Raw genomic sequence first — 17,564 nt, 5'->3', positions numbered from 1 at the left:
GTCTGGGGCTCTGTCGGGGCTGGAGCTGCAGTGTCCCATGATGACGCTGGGTATGTGAGCACTGAGCCCACCGGCGGGCGGTTGTTGTCAACTTGTTGGCACCTTGGCAGTGATGCCCGAGATCAGATGGCTGGCCAGTGGGGGCGGGTGGAGTAGGGTGAGAATGCCTCTGAAAGGCCCTGCTCTGCAGCTTAACACCTACTCCTTGTGTTTCCTCAGTGTACAACTCCGACGTGATTGATAAGCAGAGTGCCTCCAGGCCTGCTGGAAATGCGGACGACAAAGCTGTTATTATTCTAGTTCCTGTCAGACTTGGTGGGGAGAGAACCAACACCGACTACTTAGAGTTTGTGAAGGTATGAAACTGGAGCTCGTTCGTGAGATGCTGCTGGCTAATGTGAAGACACAGAAGCTTTGCAGACTGTGTGATGCTTTTATAGTGCACACTGTAAAGCGTGAATTTAAAGATTGTGAATGTCCGTATTGCAAGATCAGAAATGTGTGTGTGTGTATGCCCATGCACGTGACAGGAGCCTTGCTCTAGGACAAAGTGAAGGAGTGTTGCATCTTTCTAGCTAATGGGGAAGGCACAGATTTAATAGCAGGCAAAACCTGTAAGGTGGCTACAGTTCTGTATTCTTGTGTGACTTAAAAATGTATGCAGTTCCTTGGTGTGTTCTTAACATCACCATTAAGTCATATTGAATTACTGAAGTAAGCCGACGTTTCATTACCACTGTGTTAGCCTGGAATTTGTTTCCTGTGCCAATCCAAAGTCACTGGGAAGTTAGACTATGTATACAGACAGAAGCACAGAGGTAGCATCAGCGTCAGGAATGGGTTTCAGCTGTATTCTCTTCATATTAGCCAGTTATGAATTCCTTCTATTTTAGAGAATAATTCCATTTCTTACACCAAAAATCCTGTCTAGTTTCATTATCTTGTTTTAGGCACCATGACATCCAGATGTGACAAAATGACTTTGAGGTGATTAGTTTCTGATTGTGATCACAGTTTTAATACAATTCCTCATATCTCAGGAGTCTGTTTTCCAGGGCAGAGTTGGAGCTGTTCCTTGAATGGCATTTTAAGGGCCATGATGACATTGAACTAGAGTCTTGACGCATCTTCCGGGTGTCTGAAACTGTTTGTTCGCAGCCCTGGTTCCTGCATGTGGGTTGCATAGAGGGGCAGCAGACACACAGGCTAGTGTGCTGGCCCTAAAAATCCAGAAGCGTTGCTTTCCACACATCATACGTGGATTCTTATGAGTGGCACATTGCATTTCTTAGTGGGTGGTTACCAAAACGTTGGAAGCACACATGTTACCATGGTAACAGTGCTGTAACATGCTGAGTATCTGTGACTCCCTCATGGATTGGGCTTGGTGCATTACATGTCAACTCCGGAAGAGTGTGAAAGTTGTGAACCCCTCACCTCGAGAGTCGCTTGAGGATTTGGTGCTTCTGGCATCTTGTCACCTCTTGGTGAATTCTACCCAGAGCCGTGCTTGGTATGCCATTGCTCCTGCTTTGGGAAGGCCAGTAATAGATGTCCTCTCGGGCGGACTCGGGGAGCCAGAGCCTTCCCTGGCAGGGCGAGCTGCGGAGCCTTACAGAGGGCCTTGCCGCCTCCCCACATGGGCAGCAGCCACTGGTGCCCGGGCCTCTGGTGCTCTTGAGCTGTAGTGGACAGGCTGCGGTCAGCTGCTCAAGTGACCCTCATACCTAGCAGGTGTCAGGTCTGTTTCCATAACACTTTCCAGTACAAACACATCTCATTTTGTCCTTGGACAGCTAACACCTGCCTTGTCTTTATAAAATGGAGAAGACAGAAGAAGTGGTGTGTTCCGGTAACAAACTGAGCACTGAGCCAAGAGCTTTCTTAACTCTCAGTTCATTATTTTCAGATTTTCCCCTGAAGTACAAATGTTTGAAGTGTAAATTTCCTTGAACATTCCCTAATTGGCATATACTGTAGTTCACTAAAGTGAGACAGTGGGGACTTTTTTTTGGTCTGTTTTTTTGTTTTTTACTGGTACCAGGGATCGAACTCACAACCACACACTTTAAGGCAGGTGCTTATGCCGCTGAGCTAAATCCCCAGCCCCCAGACAGCGGGGACTTTTGAGGCCTTGTACATTTTCAGTGACCTAGTAGAGAGGCATCTGACATGGGTGAGTGGACAGGGTTGTGTGTGGGTTTCTGCTCGGTCAGAAGGGAGAATTGCTCAGTGGCCAAAGTGGGAGCTAGTGAAGAGACACTCAGGTGACAAAGGGCTGTGTTCGACAGTCTAAGAGACAGGTAATCACCCTTTCTTCTTTCTCTTACTCCTCCTCCTCTGCGTGGCAGCAGTTATATTTTTTCCTATGCATTATATTCACGTGTTAAAATCTAAAACTCACCATCCAGTTCTACTTTTCAAATGTATTAAGGTAATTCCGTAGCATTTCAGAGATGGCACCAGTCGATACCCTGCTGTGTTCTGTGAGGAGAAGGAAATGTGGCCCATGCTTTTGTCAGCCCCACCACATAGGTTTATTTATTTATATATTTTTAGGGATCTGGGATGAGGAAAACCCAATATGTTTTCTTCGGCAAGACAAATTAGCACTTTCCTTTTTGACTGATTGCTTCAGTCTTATTTATTGCTTCGTGGGTACAGCTCAATAAATCCTTACTCCGGATGCTGGTGAAGAAGCTCTTCAGGAACTGCAGGGTGTTGCTGCTCTCACACGTAATGGTATCCCAGCTCCTAATCTGCCGCGTGTTCATTGCTAAGTCTGCCCTCGTCCATGGCTCAGGAAATATAGACGTCAGGAGCCAAAGTCTGTCTTCCATTACTTGGAATCATTCTTTTTCTGAGGAGAGTCGGTGATGATCCTTGCATTCTATTTCTTTCTTTTCTGGGCTCTGAGAGACTCAGGACTTAACATTTCTGTGTGTGTCCCTAGCACATAAATGTCTCATTTTTGCTGGTCAGATGCCCTCAAGTGAAGTAAGGGCCTGTCAGCTGTGTTAAGGGTTTTGTTTGAGAGGACAGCAGTAGAATAAATGCTAAATGCTAAGCACTTCTGTGCTACTGCCAACTGTGTATTTTTGGGTATAGTTTTCATCTTTTTTAGTTACCTCCGGTAAGCCAGCGTTCACTGAGATTGTAATTCCATATGCCTCGTTGGTTTTATTTCGTGTTGTGTTAGTTGCAGATCTTAATTCCAAAAGATAGCTCTGATGTTCTTCCCTGACTGCCATATATGAAGTTGGGCTCAGAGGGTAGCATCATCTGGTTTGGGCTGCTGCGACAGAGTTTGGCGAGGCAGGAGAATTTATAAAGAGCAGAGCTTGATTCTCCTGTAGGTCTGGAGGCTGGGAAGAGGGTGCAGGCCTCTGGTGGCCTTCTTTAATTTTATTTATTTATTTATTTATCAGTACCGGGGATCGAACTCACGACCTCACACTTGCAAGGCAAGCGTTTACGCCCACTGAGTTAAATTCCCGGCTCTGGTGACCTTCTTACGCTGTCCTCAGCCACAAGAGCATGATGGGGACCTGTTGACCCCAGCCCTTTTGATGGCAGTGTCTGTGTGGTGTGGGCAGCTCTGCCTGTTACCTGCACACCGCCCCAGAACTCCTCCTCAGAGCTTCCCGCTTCTCAGAGCTCCTGCACCCCCATTCCCACGGATTCTGGAGAGGATAGAAGCATTCAGGTCAGAGCGGAGGTTTGTTTTTGAGGAGGAGAACCTGGAGCAATTTAAATACAATGGGGCTTTCAAGCATTTTTGTTATCTTAATAAAATGGGAAATTTTGTGGCCATTAAGTACTATCATTCATATCTATATTTATTGATATGAAAAGATGCTCATTCCACAGGTGACAGGGGATTTTGACAGCCTCTGCTGAGAATGCTGCATGTAGAAAATCCTGTCAGTAAGTCTGTCTGCTGTGTGTCTAGGTGGCAAGGGGATACCTCCCAGATGTGAATAACAAGGAGCATTGGGGTTTGGGGATGTTGTTACCTTTTTCTGTGCCATTTTTACCATGACCACATGTTACTGTTGTTGAGAAAGCAGTTCAGCAGAAAACTCTGGGGTTCGGTTCTTTGCTGACAGAAGAAGAGCTTGGTGTGTAGCAGCCGGGTACGGGGAGGCAGCGTTCCATGCGCCCCGCCTGCCGTTCACTGTGGCCCAGTGGCACCAGAGTACAGTCGGGGTCTGTTGTTGCCTGTGATGCCCCTGCTGCCTCAGGAACCAGTGGTCATGCTCCGAGTGCTGGCCCGGAAGGACCAGGAGCCAGAATTCAAAGTGGGGCTTTCATGAACGGGGCAGTTTCTGTGCTGTTGCTGTTGACAGATTGCAAGCGGCATGTCTGCTAGTCTGCGGCCACTGCTGCGCTGTGCACCTGTATCCCCTCTAGGGATACCTCTATCCCCTCTGACATTTAGGTCAGAGAGGGGAAGTTCAGTGATTCAGTACTTTTGCAGTGTTGCAGTACAGTTATTAGTGTTATGGGCCAAAATTAATGCAAAAACTATCAATAAGACACGGATTCCTTTGGACACCTGTAATGGACTCGACTGCAAATGTTTTCAAAAAGCGTATAGAGTTACTTGGCCCAGCTTACAGGACTTGCTTAGGATAGACTATTTAGAATGTGGAGGGGCATGCTAACTACCTTATTGAGGCTCTCCTAGTATTTTTGATTAGTAAGGTAAATTAGCTTTAGATGCAATAATACTTATTTTTCCTTGGGTTAGATTGTTTTAATTACTCGTTATGTTTATTCCACGTGAAGCAGGACAAAAATTCTATAAAGTTAATTAGATTAGAAAAGAGCCTGATGAAAATGTTACATTAGTCTGCATCTAGTAGCTAAAAGTCCAGGTGTTTTTATTTTGGCAGGACTTTTATTTCCTTTACTTGGAAACACACGATATGGCTCATGTCAAGACATACTTTTTTTCATTATTGGGACTTGAACTGAGGGCTTTCATGTGGAGCTATCTTTCTAGCCCTTCTTGTTTTTAAAATTTTGGGATGGGGTCTTGCTAGGTCACTAAGTTGTCCAGGCTGGACCTAATTTTGTGATCCTCTTGCCTCAACCTCCAAGAGTGCTGGGATTATAGGTGTGTGCGCCACTGCACCTGGCTCTCAAAAAAGAAACGTGTGCTCAGCAGCTCATGCCCACAGACAGATTAAAGCAGTTAACTGAACACTATTCTAGATGATTTCTTGGTATACATTAATGCAGTTTTGAAAATAAAAAGGCAGCAATGGCATAGATACTGTTTTGTAGCTGACTGTTTCGCTAAGTATCGTAACTTTTCTCCTCAATAAATTAATGTCAATATCAGAATCTCTTAATTATATCATTAATAATTTTTTCTGTTTCCAGTGAGATGGACTTTTACTGTAATTTTGATTTGCATTTCTCAAATAGCCATGTACATATTGGCAATTTGTACTTCTTTCAGAAATGTCGGATCATTTGCTCATTTATTGATTGGGCTACTTGGCCTTTCAGTGTTAATTTTTTGAAGTTCTTTGTGTACTCCAGATATTAATTCTCTTCCAGAAGAGTAGCTGGCAAGGATTTTCTCCCATCCTGTAGGTTGTCTCTTCCCTCTGTTTCCATCATGATGCAAAAACATTTTATTTAACGTCCTCCCCTCTGTTGGTTCTTGTATTGTTTCCTCTGCGTTGGAGTCCTACTCAGGAAGTCTTTTCCTGCTGACTGGCTTCAGGTGTCTCCCCTGCTTTCTTCTAGCAGTTTCAAAGTTTCTTTTTTTTTTTTTTTTTTTGTCTTTTTCATTTTTATCGGTACTGGGGATCGAACTCATGACCGCCTGCTTGCAAGGCAGGTACTTATGCCGCTGAGCTAAATCTCCAGCCCCTTCAAAGTTTCTGATCTTATTATATGCAAGTCTTTGATCCATTCTGAGTTGATTTTCAGGGCAAGAGAGATCTATCTTCAGTCTTTACAGATGGATATACAGTTTTCTCCACACCGTTTGTTAAAGAGACTGTCACTTTTCCAGTGTATGCTTTCAGCCCCTTTGTTAAGAATTGGATGGCTGTGGTTGTGTGGGTTTGTTTCTGTGTTCCCTGTTCTACTCCGTTGGTTTATGTATCTATTTTAGTGTCAGTACTGTGCTGGTCTGGGACTATGGCTTTGTAGTATAATTTGAAATTGAGTATTGATATCCCTCCAGCTTTGCTCTTTTTACATAGGATTGTATGGCTCTTGGGGGTCTTTTGTGTTCCCATATGAATTTTAGCATTGTTTTTTTCTACCTTTGTGAAAAATGTCATGGAAATTTTGATAGGGATTGTATTAGATCTGTAGCTTTTGGTAACTGCTGATCCATGAACGAGGGGAGTCTTTCCATCTTTTAGGGTCTGTCCTAAATTTCTTTCTTAAAAGTCCAGTATTTTTCTTTTCTTTTTTTTTAAGTTCAGTAATTGTCATTGTAGAGGTCTTTTACTTCCTTGATTAGGCTGATCCCTCGGTATTTTACTTTTTGGGAAGCCAGTGTGAGCGGAATTTTTTTTCCGATTTCTTTTCAGCTAGTTCATTACTGGTGTATTGAAAATCTATTGATTTTTTTTTTTTTTTTTAATGCTGTGTTTGAGTCCTTGGTGGTTGTTTAATGTTGTTGAGCAACGTGTTGATCAGACTGCTTGGGATCATTGTATTAGTGCTGAATGATTTAAAGAAAGTGGAAGCTGGATGTCAGAAGATGGGGGTGAATGTGGTAAACATGATAACTAGTTGGTGAAAGATTTGGGAAACACTGATGTTGGTAGTTCAAATTCATTTGTATTAAGTGATTATCATTTGTTGGCTCTAAACCTATGTCACTCTCTTTTGGCAGGGTGTATTAAGTCTTGAATATTGTGTGGGTATTATTGGTGGCAAACCTAAACAGTCCTACTACTTTGCCGGATTTCAAGGTTAGTGATCCATTGTTTTCTTAAAAGTTAGAAAGTTAATATGAAATTATCTGTAAACAGGAAGATTAACAGGGCCAAGTGACTGCCTGATGCATTCATCAGTCGTATCGTGGCCACTCATTTGTCATTTGGCCCACAACATAATTGGATTCTGTAAAAATGTATGCTTAATATCTGCTACTGCACATACCGAGCATAATTTATTGGTTTTGCTAAACTTGAGGAGACATTGCCGCCACATGCTGGCAGTTGCTATTTACATATTTACTTTTTACTAGTTTTAGTGGTGCTGGTTGATGATAAAATGACAAGCAATATGTTCTTCCTGTCAGGATAAAGAAGTGCAATACATTTTTCATATGCAAACTGTAGAATATAATTGTGTGTTTGTGAAAGTAATTTTATCACCAAAAATTAAATGACAGTTTCATCACTTTATAAAAATTCTGCTTATACAAGCATATTTGATTATGCAAAAGTTAATCTATCCTGTGCAAACCTATGTTTCAGTCAATGAACATCAGTCTGCCAAGCTGTTCCTCCTAGGTTTTTTTCAGCTGCTCTACATAGAAATTGGATTGTAAGCGGTGTAATAATAGGTGTTTTTTGCATTACTTGTCTTCTGTTTTGTCCTTGCAGATGACAGTTTGATTTACATGGACCCTCATTACTGCCAGTCTTTTGTAGATGTCAGCATAAAGGATTTCCCTCTTGAGGTACTACGGATAGAGAACTGCATTGTTATTTTTTCCACGGGAACAAACTAATTATTTTAGAAATGTGTTAGGTAGCCATGCTTTTATAGTAACATAATTTGAAGTTAATATTTTGCAGATTTACAAAACCATACTCAACACAGTGGTCAAAGGTTAGTGCTTTGCTGCTGAATTTTAATTTATGATATACTGTCTTCTTCATTTATCTTTGTCTCCGACTTGTTAGATGCTCTAGTCCTACTAAAATAAATGATTAAGCCTCTGTGTAATTCTGTAGAAAGACAGCTAAACAGTACTAAAGAATTTAAAGTGTTAGGTCTATTTTTAAAAAGAAAGGAGCAATAAAAGAGAACGTGATGGACTTGAAGTGGCAAAATAAGCTTTAAGTACAGTAAATCTCAGCCCCTAAGTTAGAAGTTTCTAAGCACTTAGCTGGGCTTCTAATACTTGTTTTAGTTTTCATTTTTTATCCTCTCCTTTCTCCTTTTATAGGTCATTTTGTGATCCAATATTTAATTCAGAAAAAATTGGGAGTTCATAAATCAGATATATAATTATTACACAGTTTTGGTTCTTATTTTCTCAGTTGATTCTTTTACAGACTAGAATAATTTTATAGAGTAAAGTCATTTTGGTCACTGAAATGGCATGGATCAAAGGATTGAAGTGTTGGAAATGTAGTTATGTAATTTATTGTAGTATTTTCTTGTTAGTATTAATAATGAGCAGTATGTAAGGGGTAGTTTATAAACAACATTAAAATCTGGGTTGGAGATTTATATTCTTATAACATCCCAGCATCCTTTGTAAATTATTGCCTCAACTAAAGAGAAGCATTTCGAGACAGAGATGAGGCTTTTTCCTCTTCCTTCACACAGTCAGTGCATAGCAATCTTAACGAATATTTGCCAGACGGCCACTGACGCTGGGGGAGTCCCACGCTGTGGTTCTCCTTTGTCTCCACTGCGGTCCCGTGGCCCTGCTTGTTCCATCTAGGTTGCATTTCTGGCATGTCCGGGCTAAACAGGATCCGTGTAACGGCAGATGCTTGAGGTTCGGATGGAAAGTGGTTCGTGGTACCTGTTTCCTGCCTAGAACAGGCAAGTTAAAAAAAAGTCATTGATCTGGATTTTGGCCAGTTGAGATCCCGTGGATATTCTGAGAGGTTCTGCAGCTGCCAGGTCAAGCGAGCGGTATCTTGTTTCTGTCTGCACAGTCAGAACCAGTGGTGCAGCAGCTCAGTGTTGGAGTTTGTTGCAGCCCCAGGCTTGAGTGAATAAAAGCGTGGGGTAGGGCACTGGTAGCAAAGGTGGAAAGAAAGACTTGACTTAAAGGTTGCATGGTGAAAGTTAAATTTGGTGAACTTGGGTAACTTGGATGCACAGAACTTACTCCTTTCGTGTTAGAGCACTGTGCAGGTTGGCTGTCCTGTTGCTGGGACACAGTACCTGGTACTCACGACTTAAAGGAGGAGAGGTTTAGGGGCTGTCTGTGGTCCCCTGGCTCCACTGTGAAGTGTCGCAGGAGAAGGTGCGGTGGAGCAAAGAGGCTTAGTCTTTGGCTGCCAGGAAGCAAAGTGGGGAGCAGTGGGGAGAGGCAGGGTGAGGGACAGAGTCAGACCCAAGGCTGCGCCTCTGTGACCCCAGACACAGCCTGCTGTGTGCTCTGCCAGTTCCCCCGGACCCAAAGCAGGTCTGAGTGACACACAACCCTGATGCCACACAACCATGACAGAGGGATCTAGCTGTTATATTTTGGAGTACAGGAGTTTGTCTTAATCATTTAGCTGTCAGCATCATGTGTATCCCTAGAACATGAAATAATCACAGCAGGTTGTCTGTCTTTGTATAGGACTACAATTTTGCTTTCTGGTCTTTGTCATGTCTTCAACTTGCTGTGCTCTAAGAAAGGTGTTTGAGCTACTCTAGGGACTACCAGCCATCCTTGCTTTGCTGTCGTGGTGGAGCGTGTGTGCCGTGGGCATTTTAAGACTGACTATTGAATTGAATGTATATTCTAACGCCACCTTCATACTTCAATTGTGAAATTCAATTTTGTAGGCTACATTTTTTGATCAATACTTCTTTTTGGTCAATAGAGGGAGAAATTTAAATGTTAGATCTTCTATCCATGTCTGTTTAAAGTTGGTTATAGTTCTGATTTATATGAATGCCCTAATCCAACTGAGTTGTGAAATTTTAAAAAGAATATTTAAGACTGAAGAAGAGATTTAAATAGATTATATTATTTGTTATTATTCCTTCAGTATCAAATTCCTATGCTTCTGGAGTTGAATTTTTAACTTTTTTTTTTTTTTGTCTCTTTGAGATTGGTTTCATCATGCAGTTCAGGCTGGCCTTGAACTCACTTTGTAGCCCAGGCTGGCCTCAAACTCACAGTGATCCTCCAGCCTCAGCCTCTCAAGTGCTGGGATTACAGGCATGTGCCACCCTGCCTGGCTGAATCCAAACCACTCCTTTCTTTAACTATCATTTGCAGAACTGTTTCTAGGTGCAGAGTTAGAAGAGAATGGCGAGGACTTAGACAGGATTTGCAGTGCGGGTGTGTTGAGTTGCATGTTTCCATTGTCCAGGTTGGGGAAGGGCTGACCCTGACCCATGCAGTGACTACTGGGGTGAGAGAGCTAGTATATGTGTGTGTGATACGTGCACTTGCATGCATGTGTATAGACACACCTGCGTGTGTGCAACATGCTTATTTTATATCATATGTAACTGTGTGTGTGCGTACATACACATAAAGCACAGGAGCACACAATGAATTAAGTGTCCTAAGGCAGATTATTGGTTCCTATTGTTTGTACATACTTCAGAATGACAGCTTCTAACTGTTACAGATAACCACTTGTAAGTGGTAAAAAAGCCTGTTAACAGCCATGTTAGTCAGTTCTGATAGCTGTGTCCCCAGTCCCCGTACCCGACTGTAGAGCATTCATTCAGTGGTGATGATCCTAACCTGTCCTGGTAAGTTCAGATGTTATTAGTAGGTGGATGAGTGAATTTTTCAGTGAAAAAACACCCTTTATAAATCACACAATGGAAGTAGTTGTCAGTGAGAGTATTCGCTACCTCAGAGATCTTCATTTTAAATCTCCAAAATAGCATCCCTGCACTTAAAAGTGTTTGTTTCAGTATTGTTTATATGCTTAGATAATAAAATCCATTATTAAATAAATAAGTCCACAAAACTGCCTGGCATTTAGTAGGTGCCTAGTTGACCATTTCTTGGGGCAACAAATAGTGTATTAAAAAACGAAATAAGGAAGAATTGGCTTTCCACATTTTATCAGAAACATACTTCACTGTCACAGAAGTGCATTTAGTGAACTCTACCTGGAATATGTTTGTAAAGTAGAAACCACTGTTCTGGCCAAACTGCAGACTTCTGAAAGTGAGCAAGAGGCAAGGCCTCGGCATGTTGCCAGGTGTGCTGCTGGCCCTCATGCCTCCAGCCACCACGTCTAGCTTCCTTTTCGGGGTTGGAGTAGAGAGTTTCGACTTAAAATCTCTTAGTCTTGAGGTTTTGAAGGTAGGGAATTATTAGGTTCATAAGTTCATATGCAGCCTAGGTTATGTCTTAGTTAGACTTGTTCTTTTTTTTTTTTTTTTTTTTTTGTCTTTTTCCTTTTTATTGGTACCGGCGATCGAACTCACGACTGCCTGCTTGCAAGGCAGACGCTTATGCCGCTGAGCTAAGTCCCCAGCCCCCTAGACTTGTTCTTTAATTCAGATTCAACATGGAGAGTTTCCCAACTTTCCTTCCATCTGTCCAGTTCTCTGCCTGTCTCCTAAACTTGTTGATTTTTGCATATCCTTACAGTTTATGCAAATATAAACAAATATTAATAGATGGTTTTGTGTTCTTCCATTTTTACATAGACTTTTAAAAAATAGCTTATAGAAGGATACTTGGTAGCATGGATGATATTTAAGGATAGGATACCCACACATTCAAACTTTTAGAAAAGTCTTTTAAATATGGTACCAAGCACGGTGGTAAAGAAAACGGGGTGATTAGCACTGTGATTATTTCTTTTCCCGGCTGGCAGCCAAATCCGGCTAGCGAGGGTGGCGGAACAAGGCCAGCCTACACAGCATGTGTGTCTCTGGGCACTGTGAACGTTTGGGAGAAGTCAGGAGGACAAGTGGGAAGGAGGGCAGGGGCCTTCATGGGCGATTTTTCCCCGAGCCCCACCCTTGGCCTGGGTGGGATAAACTAGAACTGAGTGCAAGCATCGTGGGAGAGAAAGGTGGAAGAAAGTACCATATGTGCTGATTGTGTCATTGTTATTGCTTAAACAGACTTCTTTGCATGTTGGAACAGGACATTTGTATGACTGTGTGAAAGTCCTTTATTTTACTTCATTTTATTTCATTTTTATTAGTACAAGGTTGCAGTTCATGATGTTTACATTGCTTTTGTGGTTAGGAGCTTTAAGTATTAAAGGGAGGAGTCTCTGACCAGCAGACTTACCTGTAGTTTCTGGTGAGAGCCTTGCGTCCCCTTTGCCCCGTCCCTGGTCTTCCCCTCAGCCAGGGTTAGGGCTGCGCACTGCTTGGGACAAATGTCCTTCCTCTTGCAGCAGAGCAGTAATGTCACGTAAGGTGGAGCCTGGGGATTTGAACTGCAGTGTTGGCTCTTGTATTTTACAGCCTTGGTGTGTGGGAGGGATTAAATGCCATTTAAAATTATTTTTGCCATTTTGAGAAAAAGCTAGAAAGCGAATTTTAAATAATAATTTTGCGTATACTTAAAGTAAAGGCACATTAATCCTAAAGAACTTTAAAATTTGCAGACATTCCACTGCCCTTCTCCCAAAAAGATGTCATTTCGAAAAATGGATCCTAGCTGTACAATAGGATTTTACTGTCGAAATGTTCAGGACTTCCAGCGAGCTTCTGAAGAAATCACCAAGGTACCTTTGTTTAAAGTATTCTAATAATATTTGTAAATGATGTGTTTTTTATCATATGTAGCATAACGATTCCAGAAGTTGCAAATAATGGTTTTTTGGTAAAATTTCCCCTTCATGGAGAATTGTGAACCAGAAAAGTGTGTGGGTAAACTGAACGATGCCAGCGACCAGCTGGAAGTGCTGCAGGCTCCACTAGGTGGCACTCTTGAATCAAGAACCCTACAAACCAGCGAGCCGGGTGCAATTGTCTGCTTCTGTTCTATTCAGAGAGGATTTTAAAGGGCAACCCCTTCAGGGTAGAAAAAAATTAATGAAGTATTTGATCAAGGCAAATTGTGCATTATTTCTTGTTAATCCAACTGCTGCTTTTATTTATTTATTTTTTAAAGAAATGGTGTTCTTGGATCTTTCAGAACTGCTTTATCAAATGAGCTGTGTGGTTACCTTCCAGTAAATTTGTCTAATCGGATCTGTTTTACTTACAGGATTTGTGAAATAGGTTTATTGAACCTCCTCTCATTTCCTTTAAACTTGTGCATGTTTGTGGTCACTTGGGTACTGCTAATACATTTACAGAGCTTTACTGCCTAGGCCTCGTGGTGGAGACAAAGCGTGCTCGCTCTCGCAGTGGTGTACCTGGCCCTGCATGGTCAGTACCGCTGACCTGGGCCTGGCTGGGCCAGGACACCTGGCTCAGAGTGGTGACCAGGCATTGCCGTGTTACTTTCAGCTAATTTTCCTTGGGAAGGTGGCAATTCCCATTAGTATTTTACAGTGTGAAAACAGAATGGGGAAGTTCAGTGGGAGGCTCTCAGGTGCTGGGCTGTGTGCGCACGGCCTGGTGTGGGACAGCGGAGGGATGAGGGGGGCAGAAGACAGGTGTGGGCCCCCCTGTCCTTACCGTGTCCTCTTCCTTTCTACAGGGACCGAGGCCGGGTGAGCGGGCAGAGCAGGGGTCCTCCCTCTCCCTACTGTGTCACTTTTGTGTGTTTAGCTTTGTAGTCCTTTGTCTTTGTAAAGCAGTACGCCGGAACACACTGACCCAGTTTCCATGGTGATGCCCACTGGTGCTGAGGAGCATCTTCATTCAGAAGCGCCTTTTCTGTTTTCAGTAATTTAGGCTGATATTTAGATTATGGTGTGTTTAGCCTGGCAAGCGCGAGGTTGTGAGTTCGATCCTGGGTACCACCAAAAAAAAATAAACACACACACACACACACACACAGCATTTAAGAGAGTAGTGTCGCCTCCTGAAATAGAAACAAACTCAATTACTATACCAAACTAAAAAACATAAAAGTTACAAATGACTTTTCTGATGAAAAACAGTTTTTGTGGTTTTTACATTGGAAAATAGAAATTATAGTACTTAATATATCGTTAAAGCAAAGAGAAACCATGTTCAGGTGCCTTTTGAAAGTACAAAGAATTTTATAAGAATCAACTAATGTGGTGTCCCTAAGGTAATGTATTTTTGTAGCAATGTCAATAACTCGCTTAGTCAGATTCTTAGCACTCATTTAATACTTGGATCATTTGCTTTTGCTTGGGTAGTTGTAAGTTAAGCAGCTTTTTTTCCCCTTAAAAACCATTTCATTTAAACCATTGTTTTCTTGAAAAATTAAAAGAACCTAAAAATTATTTGTTACTGTTTAGCATGTATGCCCAATTTTCTCACTTTGAGACAGAAGCTAGGTAGTCTGGAGACCCACGTTTGATCTTGATGCTCTGGCCTGTGCTCTTTAAGATGCTAACGAGCACTGTTCAAGAGGTCAGCGCTTAGCAGACTTCAGTGCAGCACCAGGTGTACCAAGCCTGACTCAGCCAGGCGAGGCCCTGCTTCTAAGACAAGGGAGCGAGCTCCTGCTTCCTGGTGTCCTGGTGGAGGCCGAGTGAGACGGCTAGACACACATCACACAGAAGTGGAAGTTAGGCAGTGTGTTTACGGGAAGAAGCGTTGCAATGAGAGTGGCTGTGTCCACGGGGTTAGGGTGAGCACAGCGCGCAGCTCGGTTTCCCCTGGCTTAGTGAGGAGGGACAGGGTGTGCTGAGGAAGAGGGAGGAAGCTGTAGGAGAAGGGTGGCGGAGGCTGGCTGGACAGGTGCCCTGGACCAGGACAGGGCAGGGTTCCTGTCCTCCGCTGTTTCCCAGGAGCCCTTGTGGGCGTCCTGGGGTCCCATTTCCAGGGAGCCTCCCCACGAGCTCATTCACCACGTCAGGGAGCCCCATGTACCGCAGGCTCCCTGCGTGTGACACTTGATGAGGTTGCCACGTGTGTCAAGGACAAAAGTGTTAATGCTTATGTATTTATTTATATTCGTCTTAAAAGACAATGACTTACATACTGAACATGTGCTTTCCCATTTTTATTAATAGCATAGGGCTACTTGAGGCTGGGGATTTAGCTCAGTGGCATAAGTGCCTGCCTTGCAAGCAGGCAGTCCTGAGTTTGATCCCTGGTACTGATAAAAACGAAAAAGACCAAAAAAAAAAAAAAAAAAAAGCATAGGGCTACTTAACCTAAATGATGAAAAGGGAAAAGTTCATTTATCACAGTCTGGAGAGGGCACACACACACAGAGGGTGACAGGACTGTCCCAGGCCAAGGAAGCACTTGCTGTGAGAAACGGTGAGAGGTGACGGAAAGTGTGTTGAAGTCTGTTGTGGAGAGGGTAGGATGCCAGATGGAAGAAGTCCCTTAATAATGAATTCACTTTATTACACTGATCTTAAATTTCAGGCATATAGAATTATAGAGAATAATGTGATGAATGCCCATGTCCTACCGTTGAGCTTAAGAGAAAGATTCCGTGTATAATTGAGGTGGTTCTCCCCACGTTCCCTTTCCTTCCTCCTGGGGTAACTGCTCTCCTGAACTAGCATCTCACACTGTGCTTTGTGTCTTCTAGGCAACACGTGTGCTTTGCATGTTGGTAAGCTTCCATCAGTGATACCTTTGTATAAAGATGGATCTCTTTCTGTAGTTTCCACTTTGTGACTTTTCGATTATGTACTTGTTGATTTATTTAAATTGCAGAAGAGTGTCAGTTCTAAAACACTGCTTTGTATTTAAAATTTATTTTGTTGATGGTCACCTAGTTGTTTGAGATCGTAAAGATCGTAAAGTTGTTTAAGCTTATTCAATTACACACATATAGCCAGGGGTTTAGCTCAGTGGTGTAAGTGCCTGCTTGGCAAATGTGAGATTGTGAGTTCAATTGCCGGTACAAAAAAAACCCCCAAAAACAATTACACACCACACACACACACACACACACACACACACACACACACATGGTTTTTTTGGTCTTTTTGAGACAGGGTCTCACTATACAGTTCAGGCTGGCCTCGTGTTCACTTTGTGGCCCAGGCTGGTCTCAAGCTTGCAAGGATCCTGCTACCTCAGTCCCCCAAGTGTCGGGATTACAGGTGTGTGCCACCATGCCTGGCTAATTGCACATATATTTTAAAGAATGTTCTTGTGCCTCTTTGTAAATTCCAGTACTTTGACCAAGATTCCAGATATTGCAAAACAGTGTTGGTATAGAGCACACGTTTTGGGGTTTGCTAGACACCATCAGAGACTCTCCAGAGTGATCAGAAAAGCAGTCTAAGAATTTTTAGTGCTTCTTAAATGTATCAGCACGTAATACTGCCAGACTTTAAAAGTTTCAGCCAAAGTAATTTATAGAAAGTAATTACTGTTTGTACTTTTAATTTGAATTTCCCTGATTGATAGTGAGGTTGCGAATCTTACCAAGGTTATCACCCTGATTGGTTCTTCCTTGGGAATCTCCTGTTCATTTCCTTTTTTTTTTCTGTGGGGTCATTTAACTTGGAGGAAATCTTTGTAATTTTGGATCCTGCTATTTTGTTGGCTATATGTATTACATGTATTTTTAGCTAGGTTTCTCCCTGGAATGCCGATGGGTGGCCCAGGATCCCCATTTCCAGTGAGCCTCCCCGCGAGCTCATTCACCAAGCCACCGTGGGAAGCAGGCACTGTGGGAAGCAGGCACCTGTAGTATGACACGCGGTGAGGTTGCTAGGCGTCTCAAGGACAAATGTTGTAATGCTTATGTATTTATTTATATTCATATTAGAACAATGGTTCACATGTTAAACATGGGTTTCCCATTTTTATTAATAGTATAAGGCTAAGTAACTTACAGAAGATGAAAAGAAAAACATTTAGAACTTTAAAGGAAAGTAGTAGCTTTTTTTTTATTCCCTGCATAGAAAAATGATTGCTTCAGCAACGTTTTATCAAGAAGTCCAGCCCTCCTCCTCAGCTTCCTAGTACCCTGTTCGAGGACCCGGATGAGACAGAAGCTGTGGGAGTGGAGAGGGAGGCCGGAAGGCAGATCAGTGTGTTAGGCGGCCACCTGGGCTTGGGCTGAGGGCCGGTTCCTGAACAAGTCTGCTTCGTATCTAGAATCGGTGAATAGGAGGAAAGGAGAGTTCACTGATGTGGTTACTCACTGAGGCAACAAATATTTGAGTACTGTCGCTCCTACGACTCCACTGGAGCTGCTTTTCCAGGTCATCAGTGAGCTGCACTCTGCTAAGTGTGATGGTCAAGTCCTTGTTTTCATCTCATTTGTCACAGCAGAAGCTTTTAGCACGGCCCAGGGCTCTGCCTTCCTCTGGCTCCCCGGGTTCTTTCTCCCCATTGGTCAGCAGGTGTCTGGGTCTCCTAGGCCTGCTGCTTCCCCGGCCTCGGCATGGCAAAGCACCCCAGGGCCCAGTCTTCACTTTTCTTGAAACCAAGATCTTATCTTTAGCTCCAGCCTTGCTGCCAGGTGTAGATTCTCTCTGTGCCCCGCCATCCCAGCAGTGTCTGCGGTGCGCATCCAAACGTGAAATTCTGGAGTTTCCTTCTCAAGCCTGTTGTGTTCAGTTTTCAGTTCTCCTTACGTCACGCGATGGCCCAAAGCCCTGTATTATCTTTACCTTCTTCCT

The 17,564-nt window shown here is 42.9% G+C and overlaps 1 protein-coding gene across 8 annotated transcripts in view; it reads left to right on the top strand.

Moving 5' to 3' along the window:
* The window catches only part of Atg4c (autophagy related 4C cysteine peptidase), a 65,420-nt gene that overhangs the window by 38,061 nt on the left and 9,795 nt on the right, over positions 1–17,564 (top strand). For 7 of the 8 annotated variants that reach the window (XM_063259528.1, XM_063259526.1, XM_063259522.1 and 4 more), the window contains 4 exons: positions 220–356; positions 6,872–6,950; positions 7,590–7,666; positions 12,483–12,602. In XM_063259528.1, coding sequence (XP_063115598.1) covers positions 220–356; positions 6,872–6,950; positions 7,590–7,666; positions 12,483–12,602 — 413 coding nt within the window. The remainder of the gene's footprint in view (positions 1–219; positions 357–6,871; positions 6,951–7,589; positions 7,667–12,482; positions 12,603–17,564) is intronic. The other variant, XM_063259534.1, reaches the window with a different exon arrangement.

The sequence above is a fragment of the Cavia porcellus genome, unplaced genomic scaffold (genome assembly GCF_034190915.1).
Source record: "Cavia porcellus strain 051 isolate PalLab524CR breed Dunkin Hartley unplaced genomic scaffold, mCavPor4.1 scaffold_1, whole genome shotgun sequence".
NCBI classification, from domain to species: Eukaryota; Metazoa; Chordata; class Mammalia; order Rodentia; family Caviidae; genus Cavia; species Cavia porcellus.
Note: the sequence above shows the minus strand (reverse complement) of the source record. Positions and strands in the feature narration are given on the sequence as shown.